Genomic DNA, 21,106 nt, shown 5'->3' with positions numbered 1-21,106 from the left:
TTTTTTTTGTATTTGAGTATAGGTGACACACTATGTTACATAAGTTTCAGGTGTACAACATAGTGATCTGACGAGTTTATACATCATGCTATATTCATCCTAAGTGTAGTTGCCATCTATCACCATACACTGCTACTACATTGTCAATGACTATATTCTTTATGTTGTGCCTTTTATTCCCATGACTTATTTATTCCATAACTGGAAGCGTATATCTCCCATTGTCCTTCACTCATTTTACCGGACTCCCTACCCCCTCTTCTCTGGCAACCATCAGTTTGTTCCCTATATTTATGGGTCTGATTCTGCTTTCTGCTTGTTCATTCATTTGGTTTTGTTTTAGATTCCATTTATTCATGAAATCATATGGTATTTGTCTTTCTCAGTCTGACTTATTTCACTTAGTAGAATACTCTCTAGGTCCATCTATGTTTTTTTCAAATGGCATGATCTCATCCTTTTTTATGGCTGTGTAATATTCCTGTGTGTGTATATGTGTGTGTGTGTACACATTACATCTTCCTTACGCACTTGTTTATTGATGGACACACTTGGGTTGTTTCCATATCTTGGCTATTGTAATTGTTTTTTTCTAATGTTTATTCATTTTTGAGAGAGAGAGAGAGAGAGAGAGAGAGAGAGAGACAGAACGTGAGTCGGGGAGGGGCAGAGAAACAGGGAGACAGAGAATTCGAAGCAGGCTCCAAGCTCTGAGCTGTCAGCACTGAGCCCGATGTGGGGCTCGAACTCACAGACTGTGAGACCATGACCTGAGCTGAAGTCAGATGCCCAACAGACTGAGCCACCCAGACACCCCTTGGCTATTGTAAATAATGTTGTAATAAACTGGGGTGCAAAAATATCTTTTCAAATTAGTGTTTTTGTTTTCTTTGGGTAAGTACCCAATAGTGGAATTATTGGATTATATGATATTTTGATTTTTAACTTTTTAAGGAACCTCCATACTGCTTTCAACGGTGGCTATACCAATTTACATTCCCACCAATAGTGTAGGAGGGTTCTTTCTTCCCCCACATCCTTGCCAACACTTGTTATTTGTTGTGTTTTTTATTTTAGCCATTCTGACAGGTGTAAGGTGATATCTCATTGTGGTTTTGATTTGCATTTCTCTGATGATGAGTGATGTTGATGTCTTTAATTTTTTTTTTTAGTGTCTATTTACTTATTTCGGGAGAGAGAGAGCAAGTCAGCAAAGGAGGGGCAGAGAGAGAAGGAGAGAGAGAATCCCAAGCAGGCTCCATACTGTCAACACAGAGCCTGATGTGGGGCTCGATCCCAGGAACTGCAAGATCATGACCTGAGTTCAGATTGCTTAACTGACTGAGTCACTCAGATGCCCCCAGCGATGTCTTGTAGACATATTCATCAGTGATTTGTGTTTGGACCAAAGGGAATGTGGCAAAGTGAGGAATTACTGTGCCACATTAAGTTATCACCACCAATTTTGCCCAGTTTTCTAAGAAATACACTCTACTCTTGAAAACCAAGGTTACAGGGCGCCTGGGTGGCTCAGTCTTTAAGCGTCTGACTTCGGCTCAGGTCATGATCTCACTGTTTTTGAGTTCAAGTCCCATATCGGGTGAGGTCAAGCTCCAATCAGGAGAGCTCCAGCCCCGCTTCAGGTAAAACGTGAGCCCTGGTTCGGGTGAGCCCAGCTTCTCTCTCTCTCTCTCTCTCTCTTTCTCTCTCTCTCTATGCCCCTTGTGAGATTCTCTCTCTCTCTCTCTCCGCCTCGTAGTCACTTGTGCCCTCTCTCTTAAAAGAAAGAAAGAAAGAAAGAAAGAAAGAAAGAAAGAAAGAAAGAAAGAAAGAAAGAAAGAAAGAAAAGAAAGAAGCCAAGGTTACAGTATGGTTACTAGCATTTTTTAAAACTATCTCTTCCACTAAACTTCTCACAATTCCACCATAGATAATACAGAAGTAAAAAGGGTAATAGTGGAATGGTAATATACTTTTCAGAGCCTAAACGACAATACAATCTCTGAGGTCTTTATTGATCCAACACTCCACTGCTATCCCAAACTTCTAACATATAATCAATATATGCAGCATACACATGTTGTATAAAGTAAAATTCTACCCACTGAACCTCATTTTCCCACTGACTTCCAGTATAAATTGAGTGATTTCACCTATCCTACCAACTATTAAACTCTGCTATGCAATCTCCAGAGGACATAATTAGTGATTATCTGTACTACAGGAGAAACAAGAACAAATTTATATCATCAGTGAGTAGACAAATTAAAGCTTATATGGGTAGTTGTTATCATTTAACACCTGAATGCACCTGCATAATGACTATATCAAAAACCATCCGTGTAAAGCATGCACAGAACTTTTCTTTGATGCCAGAAACAGAGCCTCAGGACACGTTTATTTCTACTGCATAACTTCCCAAAATTTGATCTATAGCTCATCAACAACCAATTAGATTCAGCTGTGCTTGCTTTCTCTCAGACAATTTTAATAGTATTTCTCTTTGGATAGAACAGGTAATTTTAAAAAAGAGATTACACTGTAATTTCAACTTTTATACTAAATAAAAAAGTCTTCTTTTATTTTGAACTCAGATTACCTAGTCTGTCCAATCAGGTGCAAAAAGCTCAGAGTTTATCACGGCAATTGGGCCTGCCTTGATCAAATTCATCACTTCTGGTCCCAGTTCTCTATTTCAACATTTGTAATCTTGAGCTCTTTTCTCTTCACATCAGTTTTCTAAGTTGTCATTTTTCTTTTAACCTTGTAAATAATTTTTTTTTCTTAAATAAACTTTCCTGGGAAGTAATTTACACATTATGAGATGCAGCCACTTTAAGTTTTGACGAACACATATACCTGTGTAACCACCACAACAAGGAGGACACAGAACGCTTCATCCTCCCTGCTTCCTAAAGTTCCCTGTGCTCTTGGGCAATCGGGCCGTCGATCCAGCCTGGCCCCCGGCAATCACTGATCTTACTACTTCCTTGACTGGTTTTGGTGTTCTATAACTTCACATACGTGCAGTTACATAGTATAACTCTTCCTATCTGACTTCTTCCACTGAGCATATTTTGGAGATTCATTTATGTTATTGCATGTATCAGTACCTCATTTCTCTTTATTGCTGAGTATTCCATTGTCTGAACATACTATAACTTGTTTATCTGGTCACCAGAAGATGCAGTTGGGTTGTTTCTGTGTTGGGTTTTTTGTTTTTTGTTTTTTGTTTTTGGCTACCGCAAATAATGCCATGCAGGGGCGGTGGGATGGCTCACTCAGTTAAGCGTCCAACTCTTGGTCTCAGCTCAGGTCATGATCTCACGGCTTCATGGGTTTGAGCCCTGCACTAGGCTCTGCGCTGCCCTGGAGCCTCCTTGGGATTCTCTCTCTCTTCCCCTCCCTCTACTCTTGCTGTCTCTGTCTCTCTCAAAATAAATAAGCTTAAAAAAAAAGAATGCTATGCACATTCATGTCAACTTGTTTAGTGAAAGTGTTTTTATATCTCTTGGACTACTACCTTATACAATACTTCAAAGAATTACATTCAAACAAGAAGACACATGGCAGTCTTAAGAAATATAATTTACTTCACATAAATGAAAGGTCCGCCATTTATTCATTCTGAGGTAATCATCTTCTTTCTAAAGATTTTATTTTTATTTTAGTAACCTCTACATCCATCATGGGGCATCAAGAGTTGCACGCTGTACCGATGGCACCAGCCAGGCACCCCTGGGGTAATCTTCTCTCAAAACACACAAACAAACAAAGCTAACTACATAAATAACTCCCACTTCTGTATACTGTATATGTATATAATTACCATATAAAATGCATTCAAAGTTCTTCCCTCAATGATTCAATTAGTGCCTGCTACTCACTAGAGGTTTGGAAGTACAATTAAGGAACCCTAAGACAATCTACCTGTTGTAAAATATGAAGGTATAAACAGAATAGGAAATATGAGATCATTTTTTAAAAAGCCAGTGTCTTAAATACACTAATTTAAAGAAATTATTCAAATTTGCTTTTTTAGCTTCACAGCTGTAAGTACTAAAAAGGCAAATATATTTTTTGAGAGCTAAAACCATGGGAACCTGGTTTTCAGTGTTCAGTCTACGAAGCTGAGAGAACCTCTGATCCAACAACTAACTCTGGTCTTTAACTTCTGGTAAAATGGAGTGACTAAAAACTGGGTGACTTGACCTTACGGCTCTGGTTCTCCAAAGGTATCTTGATCAAGACATCAATGTGGCATCATCACCCTATCATCTTAACAAAACAAATGCACTTAAGAACTGATTTTAGTTTCAAGTGGGGCTCAGGTTTCAGGCCGACAGATTTACCAGGCCTGATTCTATCTAGAACTCAGAAAGGACAGACAAATCAGCAGAAGTTCCCAAATAAGGCATGAGAAAAATAAAGCAAAAACAAAATCTATGGAAAATCAGAGTCAGGGGAGATTATTTCCAGTTAGAGGTAGTGAGGAGCAACATCAAAAAAACAGGCAACTCAATGCCCTTGAATGGGCAGAACTGGGACATGCGATGACGCATAATAAGCTGGTACAACTCAGTGTCATGCTTAAATCTTGGTCTAAAATCAGGTTGCAAAAGGCTGGGTATCTAAATACAATGTGGTATCTTAGGTTAGATCCTAAAATAGAAAAAGGACATTAGTAGAAAAACTGGTGAAATCCAGATAACATCTGGAATGTAGTTCATTATAATGCACCAACGTTAGTTTCTTAGCTTTGAGCCAGGTACTATGGTAACAATGTTAACATTAGGGGAAACTGGGTAATTGGTATACAGGAACTCTCTGTATCATCTTTGCAACTTTCCCATAAATCTAAAATTATCATAGGGGAGCCTGGGTGGCTCAGTTGGTTATGTGACCAACTTCGGTTCAGGTTATGATCTCGTGGTTCGTGAGTTCGAGTCCCGTGTCGGGCTCTGTGCTGACAGCGCGGAGCCTGGAGCCTACTTCGGATTCTGTGTCTCCCTCTCTCTGCTCCTCCCCCATTTGTGATCTCTCTCTCTCTCTCAAAATTAAACATTAAAAAATTTTTAAAAAATAAATGAAAAATAAAATTATCATAAAGTAAAAAGTTTATTTTAAAAATAGGGGGAGAAAAGGAAGATAGGATAAAGCATGCTGACAAGGAAGTCCATATGACTTCTAAGAGTCCTAAAGAGTCAAAGGAAAAACAAGAGACTGAAGAATAAAATCTTGTACTTTACTGTATCAGAACATTGCTCACCTACCCTTTCTATTTCTCAAACAGCACAAACAATAATAATGATTCAATTCTGGGAATCTAGTCAAGGGAACAATCTCTAATAAAGCTTTTACTTTATGTAAAAATATGCACATAGGATTTTTTTAATAAGAAGAAAAAATAAGCTGGGTGTTATATGTAAGTGATGAATCACTAAATTCTACTCCTGAAACCATTATTACACTATATGTCAGCTAAATTGGATTTAAATTTAAAAATTAAAAATAAATAAATAAAAAGAAGAAAAAATAGGAATAGTCTAAACAGAAAAATAGTTAAGCAAACCTATTAGGCCTTTCTCCACATTCCTACCAAGTCTACCTAACAAACTTCTCTATTTTTAAGCCATGCTTCCTTGCTGTTGCTTCTAGACAGACTCTGATTTGGTATCTGAACTATATATGACACAGACTTCAATTACTGTTCTTCTGATCAAGTACTTTAATAATTCATCTCATGGTCCAGATTATGAGATCCCTGATAGAGGAAACTAAGTATGTTTACATTAGAATCCATTGCACATAACAGTAAATAAAGTCTGAAGAAATGAAATGTGATATAGGAGCCACACCCGGATGGGAGTCTAGTCCCACAGAGAACAAATCCAAATTTTCTGAAGATCTGTACAGTAAGCAGCAACTGCAAATATCAGAAGGTATAAGGATCCCACTACTAGCCCACTGGGTACTAGATTTCCTAGTAGAGGTTAGAGAGGTAGCTGTATTACCCTGACAATATAACATTGAGGAGAAGGGCTATTTTCATGGAGGGAGTATTAACAGTATAATAGATCATGGTGACACTAGCATCATGTATATATAAGAATACAGGTTCTGAAGTGATATGGTCCCACGTATGAGTCTCAGCTCTGCCATATTTCCACGTCTATAAAATGAAGGTGACAATTTAAAAAATCTCCCTTATAAACTTGTGAGGATTAAATGAGATGATGCATATCAAAGTTTGGCATAGTGCCTGGCATGTAGTAAATATTCCATAAAAGTTAATTTTTATTATTACCATGATTATTACCTCTCAAACTTCTGGCCTCTACTAACAGCTGATTCAGATGGGAAGGAAAAAAAACAACCCCAAGAAACCCAGGCAGCATCTACAGGACCGTGAAGTTACAGAATAAAAACTTCACATCCTGGCGGCATAGTTATTATATGCATCACCTTTTATTGCTAGTGATTGAGACTCTGACGAAGAAAAATAAGTATAAAACAATCCAGACCCACTGGAGTAACGAATCCAAGTTACCATTGTGCTGAAGATACTATGCTTTGTGCCAGAGCAACACAATAGCAATAGTGGAAATAATAATATAGTAACAATAGTAGCAGCAGTAGCTGATATTTATATAGCACTTACTGTGTGCCAGGTACTATTTCAAATGCATTACGTGTATTAGTTCATTTAACCTATTAAGTCTTAAAAATAAGCATTTAGGATTAAGAGTCCAACAGCACTGGGGTTAAATCTCGGCCCAGCCATTAATGAGCAAGTTACTTCACTTCTCTAACTGGTCGTTTCCTCATATCTACCTGGGAGTGAGAACACCTAACCCACAGGGATAATGTGAGGACTGTCTGAGATTATAAACATAAAGTACCTATCATGTGCCAGATAACCAGAAGATGCCCTAGGAGCTATACCTTTATCATTGCTGTTAATATTATTACATCTGAGGACCAAAAACATCATTTTGCAGGCATGCAGAGTAAAGTTTCAAAAGGGGAACTTTTTTCTTCCTTCCTGAGTTCTTCTTTAGCCTTTTTTAAAATTGTAAGCATTCAGGGCGCCTGGGTGACTCAGTCGGTTAAGTGCCTGACTTCAGCTCAGGTCATGACCTCGGGGTTCGTGGGTTCGAACCCCGTGTCGGGCTCTGTGCTGACAGCTCAGAGCCTGGAGCCTGCTTCACATTCTGTGTCTTCCTCTCTCTCTGCCCCTCCCCTGCTCGTGCTCTCTCTCTCTCAAAAATAAACAAACATTTAAAAAAATCGTAAGCATTCTATGATATTGAGTTTTCCTCAGAATGAATGATAACATGAATACAAAGTGAAATATACAGATAAAAAGACCTTTAGATTAGCTTTAAGAGTTTTTTTCCTCTAGGAATAGTGCTGGTGAAAATACTATAGTTCCTTCAAGTAAATAGTGCTGAAAAGAATGAAAATGGCATATGGTTGGGGGAATCTTCCAAAGAAACTACTCTACACAGCCATCCCTGTTCTTTTCTCTGCCTTTTAAGGTCACAGTAACAGGATAGAAAATCTGGGACTCACACCATCTGTCCAGACAGTTCCATCACTGCTCATTTCTCTTGTTAAATAATCAGAACATTTCACACTTCCCAAACACTGCTACCATAAAGAGCAGCTAAAGCAGAATGAAAGAAGCTCTTTCTATGCAGAAATGTAGCGGTTAGAAATGAAGAGTTCTTTTGAAGTTTGTGGGTTTCAGACCATGTTAGTGAGCAAAAAGAAGTTTATGCCCCCAAAGGAAATCTAAGAATAACAGAATTATACTACTGGCTCTAGAAATTACCTTTCTTTGAAAAAAGGTGACATTCTCATATGAGTTCTCTATGAATAGATTTGGCAGTTTAATATTGACTTAATTATATAGGTTTCTTCTAATCTGTCAATTTCTCATAAGACTAAGAAGATAAATAGTTTTCTTTACCACCACTACAACTGCTACTCCTAGTAGTATTAATAATAGTAGTAATTAATAATAATTAATAATAGCTATTAATAATAGCAATAATAATTACTTGGCACTCAGGACATCCTTAATTCTCTTCAAACCCCCCTTTTTTGTGTATTAACTCGCCTAATCCTTAACACCATTCTATGTAGCAATTTCTGTTATTATTCCCATTTTACACTTGAGGAAACTTAGGCACAGAGAGGTTAACTAACTTGCCCAAGGTCATAAAGCTGGTAAAGTATAAAGCTGGGATTCAAAAGCAACCAGACTGGCTCCATCTCCTCAATTTCTAGGCTATACTATTTTACAGTTTTTAAAGAAGCCTCTAAATTATACATTAAATTCAGCTTCATCATATTTTAAATAAACAAACTATAGCTGAATGTCATAAACACCCCCATTCACCTAACCACAAGTGAGAATGTCAGTTATATGTTAACTTATTAATTTGTCTTATAATCAGAGCTTTAACCCAGGTGAATGTGTTGTTATCATAAAGCAAAATAATTTTTTATATTAAGTACAAGTTTCAAGAATATGCTCCAGGGTCAATGTCAATTTGGGGAGACTTTATAACTTTGAGAAAAAGGTTTGGATTACTCTCAAACCTCCAGAATTTAAGCTTATGTGAAGACTCCTGGCCTTGAAATAAAGATTCAGCACTCCCGAGAGGGTGTGTCAACACACCCAGGAGAAAGCAGTCTGAATACGGCATTTCTCTTCTGTGCTACAGAACATTCTCCACTCTGCCCAATGGATCAAATTTATTCAAAGTTAGAAGCTCCAATCTGAGTGGTGAGGCAAATTTATGCTTCTGCTCATATAACTACCATAGTAACGACGGCAATGATAATAATCACATTAGTAATCATAATATTACTAATAAACAGTAGCAGTCATAACCACCATTTGCTGATAACTTAGTAAGTACTAAGCATTATGCCAAGTGCCTCATATGTCAGGTGTATTAGGGAGACAGTGGGGAGTGGTGGTTAAAGAGATGGATGGACCGTGTGGTCTTGAACAAAGAACTCACATTTTCAGCGCCTCACAGAATACCTACCTCCTAAGATTATTTTGATGATTAGATGTGTTAACACATGTGCAATGTTCATAACAGTCAAACACACAGGAGTACTACCCAAACGTAAGAGACTAGGAGATTAATGTTCAGAAAAGCTAAAGACCACACATGGGTTAGGGTGCAGCTAAGGTCTCCCAGGTCGGCCTGACTCCAAAGACCAACTCTTTGGGAGCTTGGTCCCCTTCATTTGCGCTTCTCTCTCTCTCTTTCAGAATTGAGAATAGGTCGATTGCATCACAAAGGAGAGCATAGTTACTCTACTGTCATTTTTGTCTTTTCTCATCAAAGTTTTACTATGGCAGCATTAAAAAAAAATGTTAAAAATGTCAATCTAACATACTGTACTCCATCAATTCTGAGACATTTCCCCCCACCCAAATTTTTCCATCTGTGAGTCATGTGTTTTAGAATTATAATTGGCAGTATTTTTCCTTTCTTAGTAGCGCATAAAATAATAGTGCATCTTACAATCTATATCATCTTACATTTGACAAAATATGGCAGCTGCTAAGCTCAAGGAGTATCCTTGAAGGATTAGCCCTCAGTTTATACTGAAGGCACATTCCAGAGCTTGCCCGGCATGGTGGCCTCAGCGCAGCTCAGTCGCAATTTTCTCACTTAAACTTCACCTTGACGATCTCCTTCTTACTGACTGTTAACCAATTTCCATCAAATTAACAAGCTCCTATAACTCTAAAAGCCAATCAGTGTTTTGGCTAAGGCTCTGGGCTTAGTTTTTGTGTTCCTTGTTTTGGTTTTCCCTTTCTGATGACTCAAGGACTTCTAATCATAATGACTATTTGGACTGAGGTCCCATCCCATGGGCACTTCCTCCTCTTACACTGTCCTTATAAGTAGTTCATACTTTTTCAAACATAACTGGGCTTTATGGGTAAACTGAGAAAGTATTAGCTAATAGCGAAGCCTTGACATTCTCTTGTTTTTCATTTTCAGTTACTTCCTTATTTCTACCTTCTGAAGTTATCTCTAAGAGCCCCTTTTATAAGTACTTATCTGGTTCATACTTAAATTTTTTTCCCGTTTTGGCCTGAGTGCCTCCATTCCACATATGGTCAGTCTCTTCATAGAAGAAAAAAATGTCGAGTTTTACATCATCTTTTCCCTGGAAAGATAGTTCCAAGCTGTCCTCTACCTAAGGGGAAGATGAAAACCTTCATAGACTGTAATGAAGGAAACATATTTTCTTTAAAAAAAAAAAAAAAAAGATTGTGTTTTATAGAGGGAGAATATTGATTGTAAGAGAACATGTTTCTTCAAGCCAAACACCTCTGAAATTGGGATTTATTGGTAGCGTACCATCATTTGATTTCTTTCTTAAATGCATATAAAATAATGTTGCTTCTTACAATTAAAGACAACTCAAAGTAAATGACTTACAGTAGCCAATTACCACTCTGCACAACATCCTGTTCCTGAGCCCTTTTCTGACTAAAGAAGGAAAGGAACCAAAGAAAAATGATTCCCTTTAATAACCAAGTAAAACTATTAGGAAATAAGTCTCTCATCAGAATCAATAATGAGTACTTAAGTAAACATGGCATCATAGAAATTCATATACAGCCCATAAATCATTACACTATGTACATGAAAAGAGGAAGAAATAAAAGTTAAAGATACAAAGAATTCTGGGAGCATTTCCCTAAAGAAACTTAATCTACAAATAATTATGTTCCCATTAGACTTGGTGCATCTGTCCGTTATGGCACTAATCACATAATTATTATGTGTTTTTCCCCCAATTAGACAGTGAACTCCTGAAGGTAAGTACCATAACGTATGCATCTTTGGGTCCCAGGTGCAGAGCACAGGGCCAGGGATAAAGTGAGTGTTGAGTAAACATTCTCTGTACACCTAGAGTTCTCCTGCTTTGACTGTGACCTCTGGAAAATATTTTACTAAATTTTTTAATAAACTAGAATAATTATGATGGAAAAAGTAATTTTTCAGTGACTAACCATACTTCTACTTGCTTCCCAGGACAACACCTCCCTGGGAACAAGCAAATTAAGAGTAAGATGTTTGAAGAAAAAAAAAAAAAAAGAAGTAAGACATTTGCAAGGAATCATGGGCTTAGAGCATAGAAATCAAATTGTCTAAAAGGAGATTTCATGTAAGTCATGATGACCTATTCCTAGTTGAACTCTGAGAAAATTGCTATGACCCAGAACCTATGAAATAAATATGAAATTCAAGTAGTATTTGAAATGATTCTGTATTTCTAACCCTTAGCCACCAAAGGACCATTTCATGTTGATAATAATAGAATGCCTAAGGGAACATGAAATTAAAGGATTCATGAGAAACAACATAACATCAGGTAAGGTAGGTGGAATTCTTAATTTTTGTATTAATTTTATATTATCTGGTACATTAATTATATGTTATATTGTTATCTAATATAATGGCAATAAAATCATCTGCAAGAGTTCAAGATCCTTTTCTCCTTCTCAATGTCAGTAGAAAGACAGATTTTCTAGTTTTCCTTAAATAGTGCGGAAAGTCACATAACAAGCTTCTGCTGAACTCATCCTGGCTAATACTGAATGATCAAATGATATATGCAACATTCTTAACCGGTTATCTCTGAGCTGTTTAATATAAATTCTACTTTTGAAAAGACATGTTCCTTACGAAGTAAAGAAGATTTTTATTACTGACCTTCCCAAATTTGTGTTTGAGTGGAAGTCCTACATCCTGAAATGCTGAAATAATATCAGATTTATAATCTTGTATAAAAATTCCTAGGTCAACATCTTTACTATAAGGAATAATGTTGCATTGCCGATACCATCCTAAAAATAAAAAAAAAGAGAAACAAGAACATTTTTTAAAAACTTAAATTAAGAAAAAATTAGTCACAACTGTATGATGTTTTTAAGAATGGATTTTATTTCATAAGATTAGACTTAGAGTGCTTTACCAAAATTGTTTTAAAAAATTAAATCTGTGGTTATAGAAGCCACTTGTTGAAGAACCTTTTTCTTTCCTTCCTTCCTTCCTTCCTTCCTTCCTTCCTTCCTTCCTTCCTTCTTCATTCATTTTTACTGGCCTGAGCACTCATCATCCTCAGAAACTTTCATGATGTATTTTAATTTCTAAATAAGCTATTGGCTTTAATAATGTTACCTGGGCCATCCATTAAAAAAAAATTAAGTTACTTTTGAGAATTTTGATCAGAAACCCCTAATAATGAAGGCTGCCTTTAAGGTATGCTAAAAAATATAATTTAATTCTTTTGCTTAACCAGTATCCCTTCTCTGAGCTGTAATTTGTAGAACTTAACAGCTCTGAACAGCTTGTGTTTGATGGGTCATATAAAAAACAGCAGTATCAGGGGCGCCTGGGCGGCTCAGTCGGTTGAGCATCCAACTCTTGGTTTCGGCTCAAGTCATGATCTCGCAGTTTCATGGGTTTCATGGGCACTGATGGTACACAGCCTGCTTGGGATTCTCTCTGTCTCTCCGCCCCTCCCTGACTCACACTGTCTCTGTCTCTCAAAATAAATAAATCAACTAAAAAAAAAAAAAAACAGAGCAGCATCATCCTCAATTTTCAGCACACTGACAATATCAAAAATATTTCTAGGTAAAAACTGAGAGCTTTTTCCCTGAGATCAGGAACATGACAGGGATGCCCACTGTCACCGCTGTTGTTTAACATAGTGTTGGAAGTTCTAGCATCAGCAATCAGACAACAAAAGTAAATCAAAGGCATCAAAATTGGCAAAGATGAAGTCAAGCTTTCACTTTTTGCAGATGACATGATACTATACATGGAAAATCCGATAGACTCCACCAAAAGTCTGCTAGAACTGATACATGAATTCAGCAAAGTTGCAGGATACAAAATCAATGTACAGAAATCAGTTGCATTCTTATACACTAACAATGAAGCAACAGAAAGACAAATAAAGAAACTGATCCCATTCACAATTGCACCAAGAAGCATAAAATACCTAGGAATAAATCTAACCAAAGATGTAAAAGATCTGTATGCTGAAAACTATAGAAAGCTTATGAAGGTAATTGAAGAAGATACAAAGAAATGGAAAGACATTCCCTGCTCATGCATTGGAAGAATAAATATTGTCAAAATGTCAACACTACCCAAAGCTATCTACCCATTCAATGCAATCCCAATCAAAACTGCACCAGCATTCTTCTCGAAACTAGAACAAACAATCCTAAAATTCATATGGAACCACAAAAGGCTCCAAATAGCCAAAGTCATTTTGAAGAAGACGACCAAAGCAGGAGGCATCACAATCCCAGACTTTAGCCTCTACTACAAAGCTGTAATCATCAAGACAGCATGGTATTGGCATAAAAACATACACATAGACCAATGGAATAGAATACAAACTCCAGAACTAGACCCACAAACATATGGCCAACTAATCTTTGACAAAGCAGGAAAGAACATCCAATGGAAAAAAGACAATCTCTTTAACAAATGGTGCTGGGAGAACTGGACAGCAACATGCAGAAGGTTGAAACTAGACCACTTTCTCACACCATTCACAAAAATAAACTCAAAATGGATAAAGGACCTGAATGTGAGACAGGAAACCATCAAAACCCTAGAGGAGAAAGCAGGAAAAGACCTTTCTGACCTCAGCCGTAGCAATCTCTTACTTGCCACATCCCCAAAGGCAAGGGAATTAAAAGCAAAAATGAACTACTGGGACCTTATGAAAAGAAAAAGCTTCTGCACAGCAAAGGAAACAACCAACAAAACTAAAAGGCAACCAACGGAATGGGAACAGATATTTGCAAATGACATATCGGACAAAGGGCTAGTATACAAAATCTATAAAGAGCTCACCAAACTCCACACCTGAAAAACAAATAACCCAGTGAAGAAATGGGCAGAAAACATGAATAGACACTTCTCTAAAGAAGACATCTGGATGGCCAACAGGCACATGAAAAGATGCTCAACGTCGCTCCTCATCAGGGAAATACAAATCAAAACCACACTCAGATATCACCTCACGCCAGTCAGAGTGGCCAAAATGAAGAAATCAGGAGACTATAGATGCTGGAGAGGATGTGGAGAAACGGGAACCCTCTTGCACTGTTTGTGGGAATGCAAACTGGTGCAGCCACTCTGGAAAACAGTGTGGAGGTTCCTCAAAAAATTAAAAATAGACCTACCCTATGACCCAGCAATAGCACTGCTAGGAATTTACCCAAGGGATACAGGAGTACTGATGCATAGGGGCACTTGTACCCCAATGTTTATAGCAGCACTCTCAACAATAGCCAAATTATGGAAACAGCCAAAATGTCCATCAACTGATGAATGGATAAAGAAATTGTGGTTCATATACACAATGGAGTACTACGTGGCAATGAGAAAGAATGAAATATGGCCCTTTGTAGCAACGTGGATGGAACTAGAGAGTGTGATGCTAAGTGAAATAAGCCATACAGAGAAAGACAGATACCATATGTTTTCACTCTTATGTGGATCTGAGAAACTTAACAGAAATCCATGGGGGAGAGGAAGGAAAAAAAAAAAAAGGTTAGAGTGGGAGAGAGCCAAAGCATAAGAGACTCTTAAAAACTGAGAACAAACTGAGGGTTGATGGGGGGTGGGAGGGAGGGAGGGTGGGTGATGGGTATTGAGGAGGGCAACTTTTGGGATGAGCACTGGGTGTTGTATGGAAACCAATTTGACAATAAATTTCATATATTGAAAAAAAATAAAAAATAAATAAAAAAATATATTTCTAGGTATATTTACTATGTATCTACTTCTTAATTAGGTGCTATAATACTGTTCTAAAAAACCAAAACCTTACTACTACTAAGCGCTCTTGGATCTCCCCTAGTATCTTTCTAATTCTTTCATCCAAATTATTCAGAAAGTAAATAAATGTTTACAACTGTCTTTACAGGCACTGCTATTGGGCAGTACTATTTGGAATTCTAAACTTTAATTTCATTGAACCATAGATCTAAATATCTAGGATGGGGTCTATCTCTAGGTTGAGAAAAATCTATACTCCACATCTAGCAAAGAAACATAAACTCTTAAAAATGGAAGGCTCCTTAAATATCATCTAATCCAACTCCCTCATTTTGCTCCTAAATGAAGAAAATCATGGGGCTAAAAATGCAAAACAAATCATGACAAGTGATTAAGAGGTATTTCTGATGACATCATCTATAACACAATCTTGCTTCAAAAAGTTAAACCTTAAAGCATATATCACATAAATGTGTGAGATGTACTCTCTTTTTCTTGGCTACTCTTAGTGCAAGCTCCTTGCCAGAAAGAACCATGTGAATTTCCACAGAGCCTAACAGATAGCCTAATCATATATCCCAGTTTGTGTCTATCATACCAACATGACTACTAATGGCACTCCTTTTCACTCTCAAGAGTCTCTTGGACAATAAATTATATAGTAACACTATAAAAACGGGAGCAGAATTGGGGCGCCTGGGCAGGCTCAGTTAGCTAAGTGTCTGACTTCGGCTCAGGTCATGATCTGACAGCTCATGAGTTCAAGCCCACATCAGGCTCTGTGCTGACAGCTCGGAGCCTGGAGCCTGCTTCAGATTCTGTATCTCCCTCTCTCTCTGACCCTCCCCCACTCATGCTCTGTCTCTCTCTCAAAAATAAACATTAAAAAAAAAAATTTTTAATAATTAAAAACAGGAGCAGAATTAATTTCTGTACAAATAAAGTTATAATCAAAGAATACAGTTACAACCAACTACAGTTATAAACAAGTGAATAAAAACAATTAAAACTTAAGGTTTTAAATAATTCTAAATTCCAAAGGGGTTTGATCCAATGTATCGTGGAAAGAGACCCATAAATGTTTCTTAGGTTCTAACAGCAACTTGCCTGAGGACTCTAGAAAAGTCTACATTTCCCATCTGAGAATGAACAGAATGTGGTAAGGCAGTGATGCCCAACCAGTAATACTATCAGTGACTTGGAAAAGATTTGTGGGAATACCTTATGCTATGTCCTTTAGCCCTCCTCTCATCTGTGTGGTGTAGGTAAAGAAACAGAACAGTTAAGCGTCCAACTTCAGCTCAGGTCATAATCTCACAGTTCATGAGTTTGAGCCCTGCGTCGGGCTCTGTGCTGACAGCTCAGAGCCTGAAGCCTGCTTCAGATTCTGTGTCTCCCTCTCTCTCTCTATCCCTCCCCTGCTCATGCTCTTTCTCTCTCAAAAATAAATAAACATTAAAAAAAGTTTTTTTTTTAAAGAAACAGAATAGAGGGTTTTTTTTTTTTTTTTTTAAAAGGCAGAACAATCTTTAGGATAGAAATAATAAAATGCTAACCTAAGGATTACCTGGAGATCAAACACAGTCTACCCATTCTGATATAAATTTTATACATGGCTTACAGTTTTTGGTAAACACAACATGGCCTTCCTAACTCTTTTATGTTTCTGAAATTAATGTCTTTAAAGAAATCAATAAATTCCTGTTCCATGCACTACGCCTATTCTGTCTATAAATATGACACTTCAAATATTACTGATGTTGTGTCATCTCAAACAATCATCCCTAAAGGCAAAGAGGATGAAATGACAAAAAGACAAATGTAAAGCAACAAAGAATTTTACCTAGACAAGTTCCACTGCTCAGCCAGAACCGGACTCCCAATTTCTTTAACGTTCTGGCTGCTAGCTGCAACAATTCCTTTGCACTCTTCCGAAAGGCCATGGCTTCCACGGTGTTATCATCAAGGTACTGCTACAGATAGAACAGTCAACTATTACAGCCATTTCTAAATTGCTAGAAATATTTCGGTGACATCTAAATTAAATTTGGAAATTAACCCCATATTATAAATTTTTCTGTTATAAAAAATCCAGTTTCAGAGTTCCTTGTTACTTGCACATTTATTTTATAAGACCACAGGAGCAGATTCTTCGAAAGACAAGTAAAAGGGGAAGAAGTATAACCAGGATTCCCAAAGGATGAGACTTAAACCTTCATCCACTCCCTCCTCCACATCACAATTTAGCAGACTAGGCAGTTAGGAGAAAAGAAGACTAATTCTGAGAGCTAAAAGCATATCTGAACAAAATGCATTCAGCGACGTTCTCATGATTCATGGATTCAATTGGTCTTTTGAGACTGCAGAGTGTAGTAGAAAGAGCCTGGGATTTTGAATCAGATTATCCGTGTTTAGGTCTAGCCCCTCTTCTTCTCAGCTGTGATGCTGGGCATCTCACCTCAGAAGAGAACACAAGCTCTATGAGGAAAGTGACTTCATTTTATCACTTTATCTCCAGTGCCTGATGAGCAAGGGAATGAGAGAACAAACCTCTCTTATATATAGTTTCCTCACCAGTAACTTGAAGGATAATAATTATACTTTGCAGGACTGCTGTGAAGATTTGATAAGACAATGGATGACAGAAAAATGTCTCATAAACTATGAAGTTCTATACAAATGTCATCATGATCATTTACTTGGCCATGCTTTTCTAAGTTTCTTCATTTTTAGACTATTCTAGACTGAGGAAAACACTATAAATTCTTCAGTGATGCTTCACTACCTATGGGTCAAAATGGAAACTTCTTGGCGTAGCAGAAAAGGACATTTGTGTTCTGGTTCCTGTCCACTGGTCCAGCCTCATCTCTACCTTCCTCACACTTCATAATACAGCAGTAACTTCTAACTCCCCCAATATACCACAACTTTTTGAGCCTCCATGTCTTTATACATACTAATTCTTTTATCTGAAATGCTCCTGACCAACAAAATCTTTTAGGTCTGTGTTCCACCCTTTGAGAAACATTCCCTGATTTTCCCAGGAAGATGTATGTATTTATTCTACCAGTACTGCCTTTTTGTTCAACATTTGAGGGGAAAAAAATGTATTTGTCCTAGAGACAAAGAAAAATGAATCTGTTCAATGAGTTATAATAGTTACCATGTGTAAATACTTTGACTATAATTCTTATCATATTTAATTCACATTTTTTATTTTATTTATGTTTCCTCTGCTAGGCTATAAAGATGGTTCCTGGAGGGCACATACTAAATCTCCCCACCACTGTAGATACAAATTTAGAATCGTGCCTGGCACATAATATGTGAACATCACATAGTGGAAAATGGGTAAATGAATAAATGAATACGACCCTCCTACACTAACCCTGCCTATAATATCCTGTAATATCCTGTCATTCTTTCATAATATAACAGGAGAAAATATGGTTCCTGGAGGGACTCTTGGGATTTTTTTTTTTAACTTTATTTATTTATTTTGAGAGACAGCGAGCAAGAGTGGGGAGAGGTGGAGGAGAAGGAGACAGTGAGAGAGAGGGAGAGAGGGAGAGAGGGAGGGAGGGAGAGAGAGAAAGAGAGAGAGAGAGAGAGAGAGAGAGAGAGAGAGAGGATCTTAAGCAGGCTTCATGCTCTGTAGGGAGCCTGACACAGGGCTTGATCTCACCATCGTGAGATCATGGCCCGAGCCGGTATCAAGAGTTGGCTGCTAAACTGACTGAACCACCCAGGCGCCCTGGGACTCTAGGGATCTTAAGAAAAAAGTGTCTCTAGGAAGAAAGTGGGCTCCCAGAAGATAAATTGCCTTCTCCAGAACATACAAATTATACAGGATCCCTTCAAGATGAAAAGATCTTCAGAGTCCTAGCTTCCCTTAGAACATATAACTGGAGGAGTACCTGGGTAGCTCAGTTTTGGGCGTCTGACTTCGGCTCAGGTCATGATCTCATGGCTCATGAGTTCGAGCCCTGTGTTGGACTGTGCTGACAGCTCAGAGCCTGGAACCTGCTTCTGTGTCTCCTTCTCCCTCTGCCCCTCCCCTGCTCACACATGCTCTCTCTCTCTCAAAAAGAAATAAACATTTAAAAAATTTTTTAACAGTGACTGGAATGAGGGCACATGTTCTTACCCTTGGTGTGGTGGGAAAGACTGGAGACCCAGGTTTTAGTGAATGCTCAGCCAGTAATGACTGTGTAGCACACAAAACTGAAACCTCATTTTTTTTTTTTAATCTGTTAAAGGCAAATACTTGCCTTATTTCACAGAGTGACTATAAGGGTCAAACTAAATAATAGACATGAAAACTCTGTGATTGATAAAAAACGTTACCCTGATAGTTATGTCCTACTGAGGCTGCCTCCTGCATGGACATACTCCCACCTCTGACGTACCTTTCCTAACATGACATTCCCAGAAACTCCATTTCTTAGAATTGACTCTCATATGTAATAAAGTGTATACACTTATCAACCTTTTGCATCTGTTATGGATTTTAAAAATTAGAGTATGCATAATCTTTTCCGCTTAAAAAAAATCTTATATCAATCTTGGGCTTACCACGCCTCTGGAAAAAGACAAAATCCCAATTTAAATATCATGTCCATTTGATCTTTGCCATTCAGGCAACCTTTCCACAAACCTTCCCCCCAAGTATAGACTGAAAGTAACATGACAGAAGCTATCCACTCGTTTTATAGATGAGGAAATTAAGGCTCAGAAATTTGCCCAAAGTCTCATAAAAAAATTAGTAGTTGGAGGAGGATAATATAGCTTTGTAGATATTTCTAGGCCAGGTGTCCAGATATTTCCATGTTTCCCTCTGGTTTTTCACTGGAATTCAACAGACTAGACTGGAACTCATTAATTACTTTTTGATGGTTACTGCTGAAACAAATCAAGTTGAGGAAAATGTAAATTATCCTATTTCTAAACTTCTTGGTAGATTTGAGAAAATAATTAAAAGTAAGTAAGTCAAGAGAACACTTCCCATTCTCTTCCCCCTCCCTTCCTGAACTATTCACTATTAGAACCATTAGGTAAGGCAGAGCAAGAAAATGCATATGAGTGGCCGGTGTCAGAGCCTGAGCAAGTGATAAGAGAACCACATGGAGGGAGGTGTCCAGTGCTGGGAGTCAGAGCCTGAGCAGTTTGAGAAGTATGTCCGTAGATGGGGGCAGCCCAGTAGGAGATTATTAACACTCAAGCAGGGTGAGGACAGCATCCATGTGGGAGACAGGACAGAAGCAATGACAGGAGACTAAACAAGTAAGCAAATATATTAAGAATAACAGGAGTTATGTTTCTTACTATTTGAGAAGGGAGTCACAAATAAGAAAATAAACCCTATGATGTTTAACTGAAACATAAAGTAGTTGGCTGGTGGTATCAATGTGAATTCATGGATCTTGATAGATGGATATAGAAATAAATAGAAATAAATACATACCCACACACACACAGTCACTCAGAGGGTCTGTGTGCAACAAAACCCAAGTAGCAATGAGCACACCTGGCATCCAAACCTTCGCTTGTTTATTTATTTAATTATTTATTTAGAGAGCAAGAACGTGAGCAGGGGAGGGGCAGAGAGAGGGAGAGACAGAATTCCAAGCAGGCTCTGCACTGTCAGTGCAGAGCCCTACATGGGGTTTGATCACATGAATGCTGAGATCATGGCCTGGGCTGAGATTAAGAGTTGGACACTTAATCAACTGAGCCACCCAGGTGCCCCCAAACCTTCACTTCTAAAAGGAACCAGGACTTAAAGAAATGGCTGATTCCATGTGTGTGGCAGGGAAATTACAAGATGAACCTAGAGCACCTGTGGCAAAGAGCAAGCAAGTGCTCAAAAACTGATGAAGACATGTCAAAATGACAGAAGCCATCATGAAGGGGTTCCCACTGGCCAAATATGAATCAATTTGAAGATAATGAAAATAATGAATGTAGTGAATAAAATACAATGCAGTAAATAAAATAGGAAACTATGAGTTCATACTGATATAGACAAATAAATTAAAAGACTGATGATGAGCGGCACCTGGGTGGTTAAGTCAGTTGAGCGTTTGACTCTTGATTTTGGCTCAGGTCACGATCCCAGTGTCATGCGATCAGGGCCCTGCCTTGGTTTCCACGCTGAGCATGGAGCCTGCTTAGGATTCTGTCTCTGTACCTCTTTCCCTCTTCCCCACTTGCACGCTCTCTCTCTAAAATAAAATTGAAAAAAA

The 21,106-nt window shown here is 37.9% G+C and overlaps 1 protein-coding gene and 1 long non-coding RNA gene across 9 annotated transcripts in view; one reads left to right on the top strand and one right to left on the bottom strand.

The window, feature by feature from the left end:
* FKTN (fukutin) overlaps window positions 1-21,106 on the bottom strand; it is a 94,963-nt gene that overhangs the window by 34,240 nt on the left and 39,617 nt on the right. Inside the window, exons 7-9 of the mRNA XM_042912289.1 lie at window positions 16,705-16,834; window positions 11,766-11,899; window positions 10,112-10,239 (exon numbers count right to left, since the gene is read on the bottom strand). Coding sequence (XP_042768223.1) covers window positions 10,112-10,239; window positions 11,766-11,899; window positions 16,705-16,834 — 392 coding nt within the window. The remainder of the gene's footprint in view (window positions 1-10,111; window positions 10,240-11,765; window positions 11,900-16,704; window positions 16,835-21,106) is intronic.
* Window positions 1-21,106, top strand: part of LOC122204695 — a 39,013-nt gene that overhangs the window by 9,400 nt on the left and 8,507 nt on the right. For 3 of the 8 annotated variants that reach the window (XR_006195744.1, XR_006195739.1, XR_006195742.1), the window contains exons 4-6: window positions 11,085-11,217; window positions 11,337-11,424; window positions 18,102-18,212. This is a non-coding gene — a long non-coding RNA (uncharacterized LOC122204695). Of the gene's footprint in view, window positions 1-11,084; window positions 11,218-11,336; window positions 11,430-18,101; window positions 18,213-21,106 lie in introns of all 8 variants that reach the window. The other 5 variants (XR_006195745.1, XR_006195741.1, XR_006195746.1 and 2 more) reach the window with 3 other exon arrangements.

Source organism: Panthera leo, chromosome D4 (genome assembly GCF_018350215.1).
Source record: "Panthera leo isolate Ple1 chromosome D4, P.leo_Ple1_pat1.1, whole genome shotgun sequence".
Classification (NCBI taxonomy): Eukaryota; Metazoa; Chordata; class Mammalia; order Carnivora; family Felidae; genus Panthera; species Panthera leo.
Note: the sequence above shows the minus strand (reverse complement) of the source record. Positions and strands in the feature narration are given on the sequence as shown.